General features: G+C 39.5%; 1 protein-coding gene across 4 annotated transcripts in view; it reads left to right on the top strand.

Annotated features, from left to right (window-relative positions):
* LOC126285357 (myotubularin-related protein 3) overlaps window positions 1-19,890 on the top strand; it is a 158,734-nt gene that overhangs the window by 36,241 nt on the left and 102,603 nt on the right. For all 4 annotated transcript variants that reach the window (XM_049984679.1, XM_049984677.1, XM_049984676.1 and 1 more), the window contains exons 6-10: window positions 5,269-5,464; window positions 5,708-5,893; window positions 15,460-15,621; window positions 18,214-18,521; window positions 18,709-18,940. In XM_049984679.1, coding sequence (XP_049840636.1) covers window positions 5,269-5,464; window positions 5,708-5,893; window positions 15,460-15,621; window positions 18,214-18,521; window positions 18,709-18,940 — 1,084 coding nt within the window. The remainder of the gene's footprint in view (window positions 1-5,268; window positions 5,465-5,707; window positions 5,894-15,459; window positions 15,622-18,213; window positions 18,522-18,708; window positions 18,941-19,890) is intronic.

The following is a 19,890-nucleotide window of genomic DNA, read 5'->3' as shown; positions in this document are numbered from 1 at the left end:
CATTTATGGGGGCATTTGAAAGCTCTTGTCTACGCAATCCCGGTACCAAATGTAGAGACTCTTCGTGCTTGTATTGTGGACAGCTGTGATACAGTACGCCATTCTCCAGGGCTGCATCAGCGCATCAGGGATTCCATGCAACGGAGGGTGGATGCGTGTATCCTCGCTAACGGAGGACATTTTAAACATTTCCTGTAACAAAGTGTTTGAAGTCACACTGGTACATTCTGTTGCTGTGTTTCCATTCCATGATTAATGTGATTTGAAGAGAAGTAATAAAATGAGCTCTAATATGGAAAGTAAGTGTCTCCGGACACATGTCCACATAACATATTTTCTGTCTTTGTGTGTGAGGAATGTTTCCTGAAAGTTTGGCCGTACCTTTTTGTAACACCCTGTATAATATCCTTACCTTGTTCCAGTTCAGTAGTACCCACTGCCCTAATGGTAGTTGATGGAAGCTGTCACATTGGTTGTACACATTCTCCAGGAGTTGAATTGGTGCCTCGTTTATGAAGGGCTGTCAATAACAAATTCTGTAGAAATTTAATCAAGAGCTTTCTCAAAATTTTTGAACCTTGAGACAGAGCAGTAGTTCATACTCTATACCCCCCCTTCTGTAGTTTCATTTGTGACTTCTAAAAGTTGCGCAGTTAAAATCTAATGCTTTATTTTTAATGTGCAGTCAGTCGCACTTTTATTGATTATGATCTACATTGAAGCAGCCTATAGGTTTGTAGTTGTTAGAGTTTTGTAGAAATGTCATCTTATACGGACACTGCATAAATAATTTTGTGAGTTTCTTTCACATTACTTTGAATTGAGCCATAACTGTTTATACTGATCCAACATCTCAGGTGCCTTTACTTTCTTCATACCCTGAACTTCTTTATACCCCTTATCTGAACTACACATACGTTTTTCTTAAATTAGTTAAAAACATCTTTGAATTATTATACAATGACTTTTGTGTCAGCTGTTACTGTGTGTGATTATTGACTTCTTGACTTGAAATTTGATGCCTGCACAGTATTTCTCAATTATATATGTGTCTTCGTTTCCTTTCATAGCTTTACATGAGATGGCTGCGTGTGAATGACCAACTGTGTCAGTCTACTGAAGTTTCTGTATGTCGACTAATTGTCAGTCTACTGATCGGATTGATGTGGTCTATCTCAAGTTCCCCTCCTGTGGCAATCTCCAGTAGTATTTACTTATGTTGCCCTCAGTTATTTGTTGTGTATTGCCCAATCTCTGTCTTCACCCATAATTTTTGTCCTCTGTGACTCCAGCTTTCGCTGTGGAAGTTATTTCCCAATGCCTCGACACGTGTACCGTCATTGTATCCCATCTTCTACTCAGTGTTTTTCGTGCATCTGTTTCATCCCTGGTTTTGCAGAGGACCTGCTCATTTCTTATAAGCTCACATGTTTCAAAATACTTCTAAAGCTCTTTGGTCTAACCTCGCACAAGGTTGTAGTGGCATCGCACGGGAAGCCGCTCGATGACCTGCCTCCGCGAAGCTCTGTCTCGGGCAGAGTGACTTGCTTTCTGCAATCCCATCTCGATCAGGTTCTTAATCTGTGCTATCCACCACAATGGTGCACATCCTCTAGGTCTTCGGCCATTGACTTTCCACTCTGACTGTTCTTTCCATTGCTTCTTGCCCTCTGGCAATGTGACCAAAATGTTTCAACTGATTTTGCTTGACAAGAGTTGAAAATCATATTCTGATGCCTAATTGCCTCAGGTTTGATTCATGACTTTCACCTGCTGTCAAATGGTATTCAAAGTAAGCACCAACAGCTGTCGCTGCCATGCCCGCTACGGCCAGAGGTGCTGCTGCTGTAAGACGAGGTCCCACACCATCGGCAGTAGCACCACCGAGTGCCAGTGCGAGTGCGTACGGCAGCAGTGATGCCGTGTCCAGTAGGCTGAGACGAGGTCTAGGCAACCGCTGTTCCTTAGCCGTCCCAACCTGCAAGGGGTGGGGGTGGGGGGTTACCGATACATTAAAAAAAATATTATTATTATTATCTCCTCAGGTCATTATCAAGTGACATCTGAATGATGCAACCTCAGGTAAAGTAACTTGCAACTTACACAAATATTTCTGATACAGATAATCAATAAAATTGTGACATACAGTGTGTTAATTATTTTGTTACAAAGGAATCATTACATTTAATAAAATGGAACAATAATATTGAATTTACTATTGTAATCTGGCATTTGCACAATTTTAAGTTAATTTTACAGAAGGGAGAAAGGATGTAGTATTTTCTCTTGTAAAACATGGCTGGCTTTGTGTGTCATATGTTTATTGATGTCAGAGATTTCCACCTTTCTGTTTTTAACGGTATGTAAACCTTCACAGTCCACATTGTGTGGGTAGTTTTCTGTTAAAAGAAGTTCCAAAAAAAGTTGATTTCTGTTCTTACTAATTTTCATACAGACAGTTCCTCAACTTCGTAGAGGACATAGATACACTCTTTCTGTCGATCCACCCTCTCCTCTGTGTTTAGCTGTGGAGTTTCCTTAGTACTCGTAATACTGAAACCTTTCCTTTTAATTTCTCCAAACTGTGTTTGACTTTTCTGTATACTGAAGGTCTTCTTCAACAACAATTTCTTCACATTCCTGCAGCCATTTCACTTCAACTTCATTGCACTTTCTTTTGGTTTAAATATTTAAGTGTCTTATGTTCTTGTATTCATTCCCCCCCCCCCCCTCCTCTCTCTCTCTCTCTCTCTCTCTCTCTCTCTCTCTCTCTCTCTCTCTCTCTCTCTCTCTCTCTCCCCCCCCCCCCCCCTGGACATTTTAGTAGTTCCAACTTTCATCAATCACTGGAAGTGTCTCATCTGTTATCCACAGTTTCTTTGCAGTTACTTTTCTTATATCTTCATCTGTCTGCCCAAGTTATGTGGTTACACTTTTTATAAATTTGCATTCCTCCTCAAGCAACCAACTTCTGTAATATTAATCATCACAGTACCTGCAGCCTCATAGAATATGGCGCAATTGAGAGGACAGTGTTTCAAACCCGTGCCGGACAATTGTGATTTAGGTTTTCTGTGACTTCCCTAATTCACTTCAGGCAACTGTGAGGATGGTCCCTTTGAAAGGGCACAGCTGTATTCCTTCCACATCCTTCCCTAATCGGATGGGACCGATGACCTTGCTATTTGGTCCCCTCCCCCAAATCAACCAATGAATAGAATTTGGAATGTACATTGTCATTTCTTGGTACTGTAGTAATCGAAACATCCAAACCAAATGAGCCCAAAAGTACCTTACTAAATAAAGCTGTGTGGGGACAGGCATTGTAGTGCAACAAGCACACTCGTTGCATCAGCATTCCCCTCCTTTTGGTTTAATGCTCCTTTAGAGTTTTTTAGAGTCTCACAAAAATCAAACAATGGAAAATCCAGGATGGAATGTAACAATATTATGAGAATGAAAGTTGCTACTCACCATATCACCGTATAGTGGAGATGCTGATTCACAGATAGGCACAACAAAAAGACTCTCACAATTAAAGCTTTCGGCCATTGGCCTTCATCAACTATAGATGCTCATGCGAACGCGCAAGAGCGTACACACACACACACACACACACACACACACACACACACACACTCTCTCTCTCTCTCTCTCTCTCTCTCTCTCTCTCTCTCTCTCTCTCTCTCTCTCTCTCACTGTGAGTGTGGTTTCAGTTGCCTGAGATTGCAGTCGTGTGTGTGTGAATTGCATGTGTGTGCATGTGCACGTGCTTGTGTCTATTGTTGACGAATGCCAGTAGCTGAAAGCTAAGCTTTGTGTGAGTCTTTCTGTTGTGCCTATCTGCAACTCAGTATTTCTACAATATGGTAAGTAGCAATTCTCCTTCTGATAATATTGTTAAGATCTCTTAACATTTTTGCGCATTGATGGTTCCTCATGAGGCAGAAATTAAACCAAAATTATGCATTTTCAGTCCCAAAGCACTGAGGCCCAGATTTTTTCCCCCAAAAACTGTGTTTTGAATTTTTTGGCACAAGGGGATTGGTGTAAAGTCACTGTGACAGCTTTTTTCCAGGCATGCTGTGAGCCACAAACGTTTCATCTCTAGAGACAGTAGAGCTCAGAAAATTCTCATTTTCTATATTGAGTTGCTCAAAAAACTCTCTGGTACTACTGACCCGATTTTTCTTGTGCTACTATGTCAGCTGTTTCCTTGATTCCACCACCACCAACTAGTCAGCCAGAATGGGAGGTCTTCCACTCCTCTGTTCATCATGAACATTTGTTCTGCCTTCACTAAACTCCTTACACCACTAAAACACACTCGCTCTGCTCCCAGCACGTTTGCCATAAACGGTTTTCATTCAAGAAAAACTTTCGGTAGGTGTTACTCATTCCGCAACTGAGAAGTGGATCACACCACGTGGCTTGCACTTGGACAATACAATGTAAGTCTGCGTAGTCCTTTCTTCCTGTGAGAATTGCTCTGATCGGCGGACCCTCCCCTCCCCTCCTCACCCTTTCCCTCTATCACTCGTTGGTTGCACAAAAAAAAAAAAAAAAAAAAAAAAAAAAGAGAGAGAGAGAGAGAGAGAGAGAGAGAGAGAGAGAGAGAGAGAGCCCGTCATGGTCACAACATTTCTTTCTGAACATGCTTCATAAACAAAGCACAACATAGCTGCATGTAGAAAAGCTATATAACAAGAACTACTAGACAGATTAAGTTGCTGTTTGACAAACATTATTGCAAATTATGTACCAGTGTTGGAGAAACAAAACTTTTGCAGTTGTCAAAGTGATCTTTGTGCTTGGTTGAAATTTTTTTTTTCTTTCCGCTAGTATCATAATCATAAAAGTAGCTACATCAATATTGACAATACAACTCCACCCAAAACTAGCTCATCAGCAGCTTGGTTTAATATAATATAAAATGACAATTGCTCAGAATTTCGGAATATAGTGACTACAGTTAAAAATGAGTTAATTCCTTTAAATGGTTTTGACAGTCTCTAGTTGGACAGTGATGATATGATAATTCTGACTGTTTTTTATGTCAGAGAGGCACTTTTTCTTCTATTACAGTTGTTTGGACAGTTTTGGTCCATCAGGAGGCCAAAAGCAGTACACGAAATTCCTTTATGTTGCCAGAAAAAGAGGTTTGGGTTTCAATATCAACAAGAAAACAATCTGCCTAATGTCCTTCACAATCAGGTGTACATTTAATTTTGAATTGCGCCATCTAACAGCAGTTTGCTACCTTAACAGTTGGTACAGCCTCCTAGAAGGCACACGCTGGCTGCAGCACATGTCGGGCCTCCTGCGGGCGGCGGTGACTGTGGCGTCGGCCGTGCACGTCGACGGGCGGCCCGTGCTGGTGCACTGCTCTGACGGGTGGGACCGCACGCCGCAGATAGTCGCACTTGCGGAGCTGCTGCTCGACCCCCATTACCGCACCCTGGACGTGAGTAGCCGATCGGTTGTTCTCTTGTGTGATTTGCATTTGAGATTAAATCCGGTGTTGTGATAGGTTTCCTAATTTCACATCCAGTATGTTTTTCTACGGGTATATATATTGTGAGTGCTGAGTCTGTGGCAAGACCAGATTTAGTTACATTGTTGTATTATTTATGTTAGCTATAGTGTACATAGCTTATGTTCGCAAAATGTAGAATAATGTTCTAATCGGATGTGTCTTTCTGCTTAGGGTTTTCAAGTTCTGTGTGAACGGGAGTGGCTAGATTTTGGGCACAAGTTTGCAGACAGATGTGGCCACACTGTTGGAGTCGACGACCAGAATGAGCGGTGTCCTGTTTTCTTGCAGTGGCTCGACTGTGTACATCAGATACTGCTGCAAAATCCTTGCAATTTCCAGTTTTCTCATTCATACTTGGTATGTTAAAAGTAATGTTATGGAGCTGCTCAAACTGTTTGCACACCATTTGAAATGCGCTACCTTAGGGTATGTTTATAACTGCACATATTATGTGTCCACACATATATGTACACATCTTGTCAGGTGGGCTCAGACCATGTTGAAGTTTAACAACAAATGGTGTCCTCAAAGTGTGGTTGTGAGAAACTTCTCATTTGTTCACAGTCGTGTAAACGGAAGCTGTCGAGCTTTACTTCATTCTTACCTTAGTAATGATAATCGATATTTGTTGATGTGCATCACATTAAGTTCTGTTTTAAATACCTGTTGTTACCCAAACATTGTATTGCATTGGAACTTCTACCAAACACAATTAAATGAAAATTTCATATGGAACAAAAGTATTACACCCTTCAAACACACCTTGCTGGGGGGACTGGTTGTAGTGATACATTGATCTGTAGCTTACCCTGAGGTATAGGTTAGGTTGGAAGGTGACAGTTTGGGTGTGAGTTGGCAAAGCCAACAAGTGTGACACTAAGAAAACCTGATTGCAGCGACAGACAGGTCTGTAGCTTTGCTTCAAGTGTAGGCTAGGTTAGAAGGCGACAGTTTGGTTGAGAGTTACAGAAGCCAATGAATGTGATATATCAACCTAACTGTGATAGTGATCTTTAGTTTTTCCTATTTGAAGAAATCACCAATAACATCGCGTTATGGTTGCCATGTTGTTTGTGGTGCTTGTCACATTTTTCCTACATCACTGATTTTCATATCAAAGCTAGAAGCATGGGAAAACTTGAAATATGAGAAATTTACTTCTTGTCATACTAGAATTTGTTTGGTGGTGAGCAATCAGCAATTTTGTTATAATTTATGAAGCAGTCATTGAGGGATTCACATATGGGGGAGGGGGGGGGACACACGACCCAAAAGTAACTGGAATCGTAATGCTGCATGTCATGTACTTGTAGTAGCAGGTTGCGTCGCCAGAGGGCTGTAGTAGGAGCTCTGCAAAGTCGTTCTGCCTAGCAGCGTCACCCAACAGTGAGAAGTGTGGTTTCTTTGGCAGTTCTTTGAGTATGCGTACAGTGCAGACGTGACACGAGGAAATGGCTAGTTCTTACAAACAACGTGCGGCAGTGAAGTTTTGATGCGAAGAGTGGCAGCAAAATTCGTGCCGAAGCTTCTTACCGGAGATCAAAGGAATCGTCGCGTTCAAGCCTGTTTAGAAATGAAGGATGCGTTCAAAGATGATCCACATTTTTTCAACAAAATCATGCTATGGGTACGATCCAGAAATTAAACAACAGTCATCACCATGGAAGTCACGTGGCTCACCTCGACCAAAAAAAGCTCAACAAGTGAAATCGATTGTGAAAACGATGTTGATCGTTTTCCTTTTTGGCATCAAAGGGATCGTACACTCTGAATTTGTCCCTGAAAACCAGACAGTAAACCAACAATTCTATTTGGAGGTTATGAAACGGCTTCACAGAAATTTGCCATGAAAAGTCCAGCTTTGTGGGATTCTGGCGTGTGGTTCCTGCATCATAACAACGCTCCCGCGTACAGCTCTATCATTATCTTTAGTTTATAGTGCTATTTTCTTCCTGTTTCATTGACAACATTGCTTCTCATAACAGATCAAACAGCCTTTAATTTTTCTTAATAAATCTCTTGTCAGTCAGCATCCTTTGCTGGTTCACATATTTTGTCTTTAAGAGAAGCTTGGCTTGGATTAATTTGTGCAGCCATACACAGTTTCCTCTTCTGAATGCGAGACACTCTAATTCCTTTTGCTACTGTGATCTACTTTTATTAGACATAGTCCATACTGTTACAAAAGGAAAGCATTCATTAATTCAGTTGAAAAATTATTGTAGTTGTAATTTGATCAAGTGTGTTTGCTGATTAACCACATGATGAGGCTTAGTTTTTTTCAATAAATACCTCCACATTTGCTTGACTGAAATTCGTACATATTTTGGTTGTGCAGGCTGAATTTAATTTTTATAGTGATCCAAATATTGCTGCATGGCACTTCTACATCTAGAATACCCCCCCCCCCCCCCCCAAAAAAAAAAAAAAAAGCATACAATATTTAGAGTATATGTTGAAGCAGTTGCTGTTATTCTTGTACATTGGAAAAAATTTAAACTTACATGATTTGTGGCTATATTGTTTCTTAAAAGTGAAGCAAATTTGTCATCAGTTTGTACATCTGTGTTGAAGTCAGCACATATAAATGCTTTCTTCTGCAATTTTCTGTTTTATGTACCAATGTTTCAAAGTTACCTATGAATGCAGAGCTTTAATGGTACCAGGGATGCAATACACACTGAGATTAACATCATATTCTTTTAAGTTCTTTAAGACAACTTTCAGATGTAAGAAGTTCTTGGCTAAAATTCTGTCACATTTAATAATTTATTGGGAAATGAAGTAGTAGGCAAGAGCCTCCATACCTGGAAGCTCTATAAAAGGTGATAGTCAGTTTGTAGCCCATAAGTTTGAGGAAATTAATAATTTCAGTGCGAAGCCAATGTTCTCTTAGACATGTATATAGTTTCATACTTCGTAACAGAATTTGCATACCATAAAAACTGCTTGTCATTCCTCCAAATGGACCTCCAGTGTTAAAGTGCATAATGCACAGTATTTACCCGAGCATAAGATGACCCTCGGTACAATACTACCCCATTTTTTTTTAAACAGGCTCCACCAGAAAAAATATTTTTAAGATATTCTGACTAACCAAAGTTACAATATTTTGTTGTATCTCAGAGATATGTCTAAAAAGTTAACATTGCACCTATCCTACATTTATGCCAGTTATTGATGTCCGTATTTTGATAATACAAGAAGAAATAAACAAAAAGAAATTCTTTGCATTAATTTTTGTCCTTACTAACTTTTTGTTTACTCAGCCTGTCATCTGTGGTATCGTGTTTTTAATCATTGCCATCATCATCTTAACAGGACAGCTGTGAAACTTTTATCTCTGTTGTCAGAAATATTTGGCTGTTTCTTCAAAATATGTAAATACATTGTGATTTCTGAGGTTGTGATTACTGTGGGACCCGAGAACACAGTCCTCTCCCACACCCCCTCCCCCTACCCCCTCCCTGAACAAACAACAGATTTCGCTTCTATGCTGATGTGAGAATGTTACAATGCCTCTTGCTTCCAAGCATATTGCTCTCTCACTGGCTACGTAGAACCGTCAGCTGACACACCCCCTGTAGTTCTCGCCGTACCTCATGGTGAGCATTCACAGTATTGCTACTCAAAACACCTAAGTATGCCACTAGCCTCCATCTAGACTTTCTGCATCTTTTTCAGAAATGTATACTATTTTTGGTCCAGTTTTAAAGTGAGTTCAATTCCGAGTGCAAATGGATTCGAGTAAACTGTGCTTTACACGTCCCTCACCACACTCATCAAAGTTCTCAATCTAGCTATGTCACTGTTCTCCCTCCTACTACCTGCAGTGCTGTGCTTGAGCAACAGTGAAACATGAATGACAATATCTTCTAGGGTGCAGGTCGTGTGTAAGAACAGCAACTAATACATAAATAAAAGATCATATTCATTCCTTTTCCAGAACTTTCGCTCATCCTGCAGTCTAGTGACTTCCGTTCATGCTACCTCCACAATGGGTCTTTCCGCTGTAATTTAATCTTGTGACAATTCCTGCCAATTTCATATGACTTATTTTGTTTGTTAGACATTTGATTCTGGATTAATTTTCTGTCTCATTTAGTCTGAATGTCACTATCTTCTTCTAAAACCAATTAAAAGCTGGTAACAATTTTCTCTGGTATTCTAATACATGTACAGTGACCAAACTTTTCATTTGCAACCCATTTTGTAAATCATTAGTTTTTCATAACCAAATAAGATATTGATTTGTGTTCAGAATTCAGTAAAGGTTTTTGAAGGGCAAGATTTTATGCCTTTGAATGTTATCTTTACTTTAAAAGCAGCATAAATGTATGTAAATGGGATCCACACATGTTCTTGCAAACCAGTTCAAATACAACAAAAGTTTATAAGTTTATATTATTTCCTGCTGTGTTTCACAAAATTGTCAATTTTTAAGTAGAGTCTTAGATTGTAGCAGTGGCTAGTTCGTAGTTTCTCACATATCCCTTGCACTAGTGCTATGGGGTAAATGTCTCATGATTGTTCAAGCAAGGTAAGTACATTATCAAGCATGTCAGCATTAAATCTTGAGCCTATTTGAACGCAATTATTGTCTGATATCAGTTTGGAATTGTTTAAAATAAATTTGTACAAAACCTCAATAGTCAAAGCTTCATCTGTAAATGTAAGACGAATGCTATTAATATATTGAGCAGTGTAAAAATGTTGACCTCAGCAGCAATAGATTAATCTGTGAAAATAAGACTTCCTCGTATTTTTCGAATGATAAATTTTGGGAGAAAAACCTCGTCTGATAATTGGGTAAATATGGTACATTAGCAGGTAATGTTGTTGTTGTTGTTGTTGTTGTTGTTGTTGTGGTCTTCAGTCCTGAGACTGGTTTGATGCAGCTCTCCATGCTACTCTATCCTGTGCAAGCTGCTTCATCTCCCAGGACCTACTGCAACCTACATCCTTCTGAATTTGCTTAGTGTATTCATCTCTTGGTCTCCCTCTATGATTTCTACCCTTTGCGCTGCCCTCCAATACTAAATTGGTGATCCCTTGATGCCTCAGAACATGTCCTACGAGCCAATCCCTTCTTCTAGTCAAGTTGTGCCACAAACTCATCTTCTCCCAGTCCTGTTCAATACCTCCTCATTAGTTATGTGATCTACCCATCTAATCTTCACCATTCTTCTGTAGCACCACATTTCGAAAGCTTCTATTCTCTTCTTGTCCAAAATATTTATCGTCCACCTTTCACTTCCATACATGGCTACACTCCATACAAATACTTTCAGAAAAGACTACCTGACACTTAAATCTACACTCGATGTTAACAAATTTTTCTTCTTCAGAAACTCTTTCCTTGCCATTGCCAGTCTACATTTTATATCCTCTCTACTTCGACCATCATCAGTTATTTTGCTCCCCAAATAGCAAAACTCCTTTACTACTTTAAGTGTCTTATTTCCTAATCTAATTCCCTCAGCATCACCTGACTTAATTCAACTACATTTCAGTATCCTAGTTTTGCTTTTGTTGATGTTCATCTTATATCCTCCTTTCAAGACACAGTCCATTCCATTCAACTGCTCTTCCAAGTCCTTTGCTGTCTCTGACAGAATTACAATGTCATTGGCGAACCTCATAGTTTTTATTTCTTCTCCTTGGATTTTAATTCCTACTCCGAATTTTCCTTCTGTTTCCTTTATTGCTTGCTCAATAAACAGATTGAATAACATAGGCATAGGCTACAACCCTGTCTCACTCCCTTCCCAACCGCTGCTTCCCTTTCATGCCCCTCAACTGTTATAACTGCCATCTGGTTTCTGTACAAATTATAAATAGCCTTTCGCTCCCTGTATTTTACCCCTGCCACCTTCAGAATTTGAAAGAGAGTATTCCAGTTAACATTGTCAAAAGCTTTCTCTAAGTCTACAAATGCTAGAAACGTCGGTTTGCCTTTCCTTAATCTATCTTCTAAGATAAATCGGAAGGTCAGTGTTATCTCACGTGTTCCAGTATTTCTACGGAATCCGAACTGATCTTCCCCGAGGTCTGCTTCTACCAGTTTTTCCATTCATCTGTAAAGAATTCGTGTTAGTACTTTGCAGCTGTGATTTATTAAACTGATAGTTCGGTAATTTTCACATCTGTCAACACCTGCTTCCTTTGGGATTGGATATTGTATTCTTCTTGAAGTCTGAGGGTATTTCGCCTGTCTTGTACATCTTGCTTACCAGATGGTAGAGTTTTGTGAGGACTGGCTCTCCCAAGGCTATCAGTAGTTCTAATGGAATGTTGTCTACTCCGGGGGCCTTGTTTCAACTCTGGTGTTTCAGTTCTCTGTCAAACTCTTCACACAGTATCATGTCTCCCACTTCATCTTCATCTACATCCTCTTCCATTTCCATAATATTGTCCTCAAGTACATCGCCCTTGTATAGACCCTCTATATACTCCTTCCACCTTTCTGCTTTCCCTTCTTTGCCCAGAACTTGGTTTTCATCAAAGGTAATATATCTTTACAACTAGTTCGATGACAAAATAAAGAAACTTCTACCTGTGTATTTGATAATTGTTCTGGATTGTTAATACTTGCCAGATATGGTTGTAACTGGCTCCTTCCACTAGTTTCCTCTGCTTTCACACTTTATTTCAGGAGCTTTTTTTGTATTTGATGCAAGTGTCTTATTAATAGATCAATTTAAATGTGGTCACTGTGAAACTAGTTTCTTTTGTATCTGTTGGCGTCAGGAAGTCTAAAGTTTTTAAACTTGGAACAGAAGTGTTTTAATTTTCATTCATTCACCAAGTTTCATTATTCAGGCAATATCATTCTTCCAGATAAAATCTCAAAAATCTCATCAGTAAATTTGTCAATATCAAATTTGTAGTCAACTGCAGTAGCAAGGTACCTAGCTCGTTTTGCCCCCCCCCCCCCCCCTTTTTCTGGCTTTCTCTGAATATTTGAACTTTTGATTCCACAGAATCAAAAGTGTGGTTACATAACTGTTCCTTACACAGTTTTTGTATCCGTTTTTAGATGATTTTTAACAAAGCAAGGCTATTTTCTAAATGCTCTGTTACAGACTTTTCACTGATTAAAATTTGGGTATTTGTAGCGCATTATTTCTCTTCTCTATTTGTTGCATATTTTTCTGAATTGTCTCTATGTATTTCTTCAGATCCAACACTTTCCTTGATGCACGTGATCTAAATGTTGCATAATACTTAATTTTGTCCACTTCTGTTTCCAAGAATTGTACATTAGTTTTGTAGGTGAGGACTTCTCATATGTAATGCTTCAGTCAGTTTGCAATGTTAGACTTTGAGTCCTCTGATAGTGTTTAAATCGTTATTTTTTTACATGTTTCTGTTACACAAGCATCAGACAACCATGAGTAGTTCATAGTTATCAATTTTATATTTATTTTGCGACAGTGTTCACGAAACTACAAATTACAGCATTTTTATAACAAAACTTACAATCATTACCAGTATTTACCTCACTTTTGTTGGTGCAGTTGGACACCTACTAGTGGGATCTGTGCCATCTGGAAAAAGTATGTATGTTCCTTCTGTCAAAGAGAATCATTTCCCGAATTAATATTCTCTGTGGCTCCTTTTTACATCCTTCATGTGCTGTGAGGCAGAGAACTGAATAATGTGACATTTCTGTTCTTTTTGGGCACATAACCAACAGTTGTCCAGTTGTCCTCAAAACAACATGTGGAGAATAAAACTTCTGTAGATTTGGAAGCTTTCATTTCTTGTGGACTTTCCATGTTATTTTGTCTCAAAATTCCCATTGCTGTACATCGTTCTTCAAATGACAGAAAACTTCTGAAATAATTATCCATTGCAATATTTGTTGAGGTTCCATTCAACATCTTCGTTAAGTGTCTATACTGTAGCAGAAGCAACACTGATTTCTTCTTCTTTCGAATAACCCATTTGGAGGGTACGATGAATCAACTTTGGCTAATCTTCATTGTATTAGATTTCCTCAGTTTCCAAATTTCCTTCATCCTTTTAGAGTGTTGTTCCCTTTCTTCTTGAGTCCACTTTTGTCTAGTTATTTTCTTTCTCTCCTGAAATTGTGCCTTTTGAACTGCCTTTCTGAAATGTGTTCTGTTTTCTATTGTGTCTATTGTAACTCCAGCATTTTCAATGTCCTTTTCAGTCTCTATGAACCATGCTGGCTTGGATTTGTAGCTATTGAGTAATGTGAATATCCGCTTGGTTATCACTTGGTTATCACTGATTTATTTTGTCTGATCCAAAAAATACGTTAATTTCCTGAGACATAATATTCTGTAAGTTCTTTTTTCTAGATCCCGCCCTTCTTCCCTCTCCACTCCCTTCGCACTCCCTCCCTCCTCCCCCAATGAACCCTGGACCTTGCCAATGTGGGGTGGCTTTCATGCCCCAACAATATAGATAGCTGTACATTAGATGCAACCACAACAACAGAAGGCTGGCTGTGGAGAGGTCAGACAAATAAGTGTTACCTGAAGAGGGCAAGCAGCCTTTCCCATAGTTATAGGGGCAGCAGTATGAATGATTCTCTAAACTGGCCATGTAATATCAGCCAACATGGCCTCACTGTGCTGGTACTCTGAATAATGGCGGAAAGTGAAGGGCAACTACAACCATTAACTTTTCCTGGGGGCATGGTGCTCTACTCTGTGGCTGGACAAGAAGAGAAGCATTTGAAATGTGGTGCTATCGGGGAGGGGGGAATGCCAAAGATTAGATGGATAGATCGTGCGAGTAATGAGGAAGTACTGAATAGAGTTGATAAGAGAAGAAATTTGTGGCTTAACTTTACTAAAAGAAGGGATTAATTGATAGAACCCATTCTGAGACATCAAGGAATAGTTGGTTTAGTACTGGAGGGAAGTGGTGGGGGGGGGGAGGGGGGGGGGGGGTAAAATTTGTAGATAAACACCAACAGATGAATACAGAAAGCATGTTCAGATGGATGTAGGTTGCTGTAGTTATTCATAGATGAAGAGACTTGCACAGAACCTGCACAGCAGAGTGGCACAGACGAGTTGAATCAAACCAGTCTTCAGACTCAAGACTCCAACAACGACACAGCTAGCAATGTGCCTACCTTCGAAATTACTACTGTGCACTATCTCCTCTAACATTCTTTGCGGGGAAAAATGTTCTGTACGATCTTCGAGTGACATTTACACTATGTCTTACTGGTTCAGCTGGAATTTTCAGATATTGTGTACTTGAATTCTGCTGCATGGTGACAGTGTATTACTGCACTGAATTCAGTCACAACCAATAGAGAAATCAGCACTTCTGTAGTCTATCTTAACTTGAAATGCTAATAGATTCATATTAATTATCCTATGGACCATGAATGTCTGAATCACTGTCCATATTCCTGATGGAAAACAAGCTTCATCTTCAAGCCTTTGGGAATTGCTGAGTCAAAGTTGTAATAATTTGTGCTGACATCAGATTATGTTATTTTGCTTCTAACAGATAATACAGAATATATGCTGTAAGTAAAGGACATAAGTATCTTGCATAATAAAACAAACTTGTGTCCACTTTAAACAATTTTGACAAAAGAAATGCCTTACATTCCAAAAGAAAACTCAGTTGTAGCTTTTGCAGTATTACTGACTATTCAGTAATGAGTGTGTGCCGGACTGTTAATTGTTGTCTGTAATCTTGCCACCATATTATGTCATTCAGACCAAAGATAAACTATTTGAAATACGACTTGTTCGCTAAGACATATAAAAGGCATCTGCCATCCATTAGATGTTCAGGATTACAAATTAATAAAGAAAAATGAATTTATTTTACTTGCACCAACGAACTTTTCTTTAAAGAAGATACTTAGGTGCATGTACTGCAACTTTACATTTGTGTTGCTGACATTTTGTTTTCTGTTTTAGGTGAAACTGGCTCAGCATACATACTCAAATCTGTTTGGGACCTTCCTCTGCAATACAGCTCAGGAACGGGAAAAAGCAAATGTATATGGCAGAACTTTCTCAGTTTGGAAATTTTTAAAATCTCCAAACTTCAGAAACCATCTGTACACGAGAAAAGATGAGGTTAGTAACTTGTTAGTGGAGTTCGTTTGCTGAATAATGTTGTACCTCTGTTGCATACTATAGTTCAAGAAGCTTTATAAAAATTGTTTAGTGAACAGTGACCCACTTTCAGTGTTACGTCTATGTGTAACAGCTTAGATCTACATATTGTAAGTGTATAATGTTTGAAAGAACACTTCATATAATTGTAAATAGAGCTCATACTGTCTCAGATCTAGATAGCTTACCTCAAGAACTCTCCTATCTAAAGACAGTATTCAGCGAAAATGGGTATTCCATCTGGCAGATTAACAAGGTACTAACAGTTAAAACTAAGAAACAGGAAGTAACTAAAGAGGAGAACATGCCGGAACAATCTTTAGCTTTTCATCCTTTCGTTGGCAACACTTTGTTTAAAATAGCAAGAATCCTCTGAAAACTTCAGGTAAAAGTGGTTTTCCGCCCACCATCAAAGTTTGCAGACCTTGTGGGATCAGTTAAGGACAATATGTTACTACGAAAGGCTACTACGAAAGGCCGGAATTTACAAGCTACCGTGCCAATGTGGTATGGCTTACATAGGTCAAACCACACGCACCGTGAAAGAACGCTGCGCTGAACAGCAACGTTACACCCGCCTTTTGCAGCCAAGCAAGTCCACTATTGCTGAATATTGTATTTCTACTGGATATTCAGTGGAGTATGAGAAAACAATGATTTTGTCCACAACAACGTCTTTCTGGGACTCGATTATAAAAATCCGTAGAAATATGACTGGTGGAAAGTCTGTTAAACTGTGACAGCGACTATCAGCTGGTCAGTGCATTGAATCCCATCATCTCCACGATTTGCTCAAATCGGAGACAACAGACTGCGTCGACGCCCATGGCAAACAGCAACGCAGAGGGCGACTGAGTTCCGCTATTCCACCAGTGAGGGTGCTGCCAGCGAGCAGTGTGGTTCATCTATCAAGTTTTCGACGCATGTGCACAATAGTTACAGTACTCTATGTATTGCGGAACGGAGGACGTTTTCGCCAGTCTGTGACAGCTCACCTGAAGATGACTGGCAGGTGCCCAGTTGAAATATCGTGTGAAGTATTGAACGGCGACCAGCTGCAAGCCCGAAATTTGTTTGAACACTTCATATCATTGTTGGCCAAGCTGTCATGTAGCTGCTGCATTTAAAAGCACTGTGAGGTAACTTCAGCAGATGTGATTAGTTATTTGCCCCGCAGCACCACATATGTTACTATAGTACAGAAGACTAGGCGAGTGAACATCCTGTTTTGCAGACGAAATGTTTTTCAAATACAATGATTATGTTGTAAGAACACAGAGATCATTCCTGGAACATGAGCACATCAGCTAAACGGACAGATTAGTTCCATTGTGGAAGGTGATTATGAGATATAGATAAGATTGACGGCACCCGCTTTGTACAAGGAACCATCTGACTGGCTAAGTATGGTTCGCACCCCCAGAGAACACTGTGACAGTGAGAGTTGCTTTTGAGCCAAAATCAGGGTGATCAGTTCATCGGCATTTGCTAGCTCTTAATGTATTGTACAAAAATCTGCAACAGATTTTGAATTTGATTAAGAAGTGATACCTTTATGAGATGTAGCTGGTCAGCAGTTATTTTCCAAAGATCTGGAGGTGCACAAAATAATGTGTTCAAAACTTCTGGAGGTGATACACTCAACCAGCTTTTCTCAGCAATTCTGTGTTGACTGATAAGACTTATTTTCTTTCAAAGGTCTATATAAACAAAAAACATTTTAGGTATTGTGTGCTTAGCTTTCCTTACTAGCTTCCAGAATGGCCACTTCGCAGCATAACAGTTGCTATGTAGTAGAGTGACACCCTTGTGCATGTTTTCTTCTGTAAGAATGGCAACTGGAGTGCCGGGCCCATGAGAAACATTGACCATTAGAAATTATGGTCCTTCTTTATTGAACAGCCCTCATATAATGCTTAAAAAGGGCTTTTTATGATGAACTCTGTGCATTGTTAAGAGAAAAGTAATGAATGCCTCGATAATATTTCGTGTAACTATTTTAATGCTACCTGTCAAAGTGGGTGTGGTCAATGAACTGGTCTCATATTTGAGATGATCATGTTTCAAATTCGTATTTGGCAATGCAGATTTAAGTTTTTTACAGTTTCCTTAATCAAGGTAGGCAAAGAAAAATATTCCGAAACATGCTCAGATCTAGTGGCAAGCAGTATCTTTTTACAGCAGGAAATGATTTTCCCCAGACTGTAAATATTGTCCTCACAAAATCAGACAGTGAAGTACAGCAACTTGTGTGATGGAAATTATATTACAGACAATTTACAGTGAAATATGTAGGAGAAAATGTTATGTAAAGCTGTCGTCAAAATGTCTAAAAGGTAATATAATGACCCTGCCTATTATTCTTGCTCCACTCAGTTGTGCAGTGATAAGCTTAAGCTCAGCTACACTTACACTAGTATACTACTTGTTTTGAGGGGCTCTACGATATGATTGATCCAGTTTAATTTCTCATCAGTACATACTCCTAATTATTGTTTGCTGTCTGTATCTGTGGTGTACCAATAACAAAGAAATGTATTTACACATTTGCAGCCACTGTGGCCATCTTTCAGTGTACGGGACCTAGTTTTGTGGAGTGAAGTGTATCTTGGTACATCAGAGTCCACAGCCACACCTCATGCAGGATCTGAAGCTACCTCAACAAGTGTACCACTTTCTGGGGGAATGATTGTGGGAGCAGATGTAACAAGCCAAGTTGACAGTGGACATTCATCGGGAGCCAACTCGGGAGTGCCTACTTCTCCTCTTCCAAAAACACGTTCTTACGGGGATTTGATGGTAGCTGCAGACCACCGTTCCCAGAGACGTTCCAGTGACCCCAGTATTGCTGTTGATCTCTTGTGAGTCAGTTTCAATTTTACTTCCTACTTCTCACCAATGCTTTGTGACCTTCAAACAGTGGTGGTGTGAATGCTTCATTTATTTACTGTTTTAATATTAAAATAACAAAGACAAAATAATTTTATTTTTAGATGATGACATTGGAGCTTTTTTTAAACTTACAGTAGTATGTTTCATTTTCCCCAGGAAACTGGAAGGACTGAATGATGCGGTAACTGCAGAAGAAGTCTCGGCTGCCACCGTGTCAAAAACTGACAACAGACAGAAGCAGATAATTATGCACGACTTGTGTCTGGGAGACGAAGACTCTTCGGACAGCACTTCGGACCCGGGTTTCATCGATGCACCACGTGCAGCTTTTGATGACGAGGATGACGAAAATGAAGAATCTACAACAGAGTCCAGATCTGAGGCAACGGTTAGTAATGCTCGTTCAGTTTTCTCATCTCTTCTTACAAGGAGAGTAGCAAGATGTAAAAAGTTGTGGTATTTATTGTTGTTGTTGTCTTCAGTCCTGAGACTGGTTTGATGCAGCTCTCCATGCTACTGTATCCTGTGCAAGCTGCTTCATCTCCCAGTACCTATTGCAACCTACATCCTTCTGAATCTGCTTAGTATATTCATGTCTTGGTCTCCCTCTACGATGTTTACCCTCCACGCTGCCCTCCAATGCTAAATTTGTGATCCCTTGATGCCTCAAAACATGTCCTACCAACCGATCCCTTCTTCTAGTCAAGTTGTGCCACAAACTTCTCTTCTCCCCAATCCTTTTCAATACCTCCTCATTAGTTACGTGATCTATCCACCTTATCTTCAACATTCTTCAGTAGCACCACATTTCGAAAGCTTCTATTCTCTTCTTGTCCAAACTATTTATCGTCCATGTTTCACTTCCATACATGGCTACACTGCATACAAATACTTTCAGAAACGACTTCCTGACACTTAACTCTATACACGATGTTAACAAATTCTTCTTCTTCAGAAACGCTTTCCTTGCCTTTGCCAGTCTACATTTTATATCCTCTCTACTTCGACCATCATCAGTTATTTTGCTCCCCAAATAGCAAAACTCCTTTACTACTTTAAGTGTCTCATTTCCTAATGTAATTCCCTCAGCATCACCCGACTTAATTCGACTACATTCCATTATTTTCGTTTTGCTTTTGTTGATGTTCATCTTATATCCTCCTTTCAAGACACTGTCCATTCCGTTCAACTGCTCTTCCAAGTCCTTTGCTGTCTCCGACACAATTACAATGTCATCGGCGAACCTCAAAGTCTTAATTTCTTCTCCACAGATCTTAATACCTAATCCGAATTTTTCCTTCGTTTCCTTTACTGCTTGCTCAATATACATATTGAATA

Source organism: Schistocerca gregaria, chromosome 8, assembly GCF_023897955.1.
Source record: "Schistocerca gregaria isolate iqSchGreg1 chromosome 8, iqSchGreg1.2, whole genome shotgun sequence".
NCBI lineage: Eukaryota > Metazoa > Arthropoda > Insecta > Orthoptera > Acrididae > Schistocerca > Schistocerca gregaria.
Note: the sequence above shows the minus strand (reverse complement) of the source record. Positions and strands in the feature narration are given on the sequence as shown.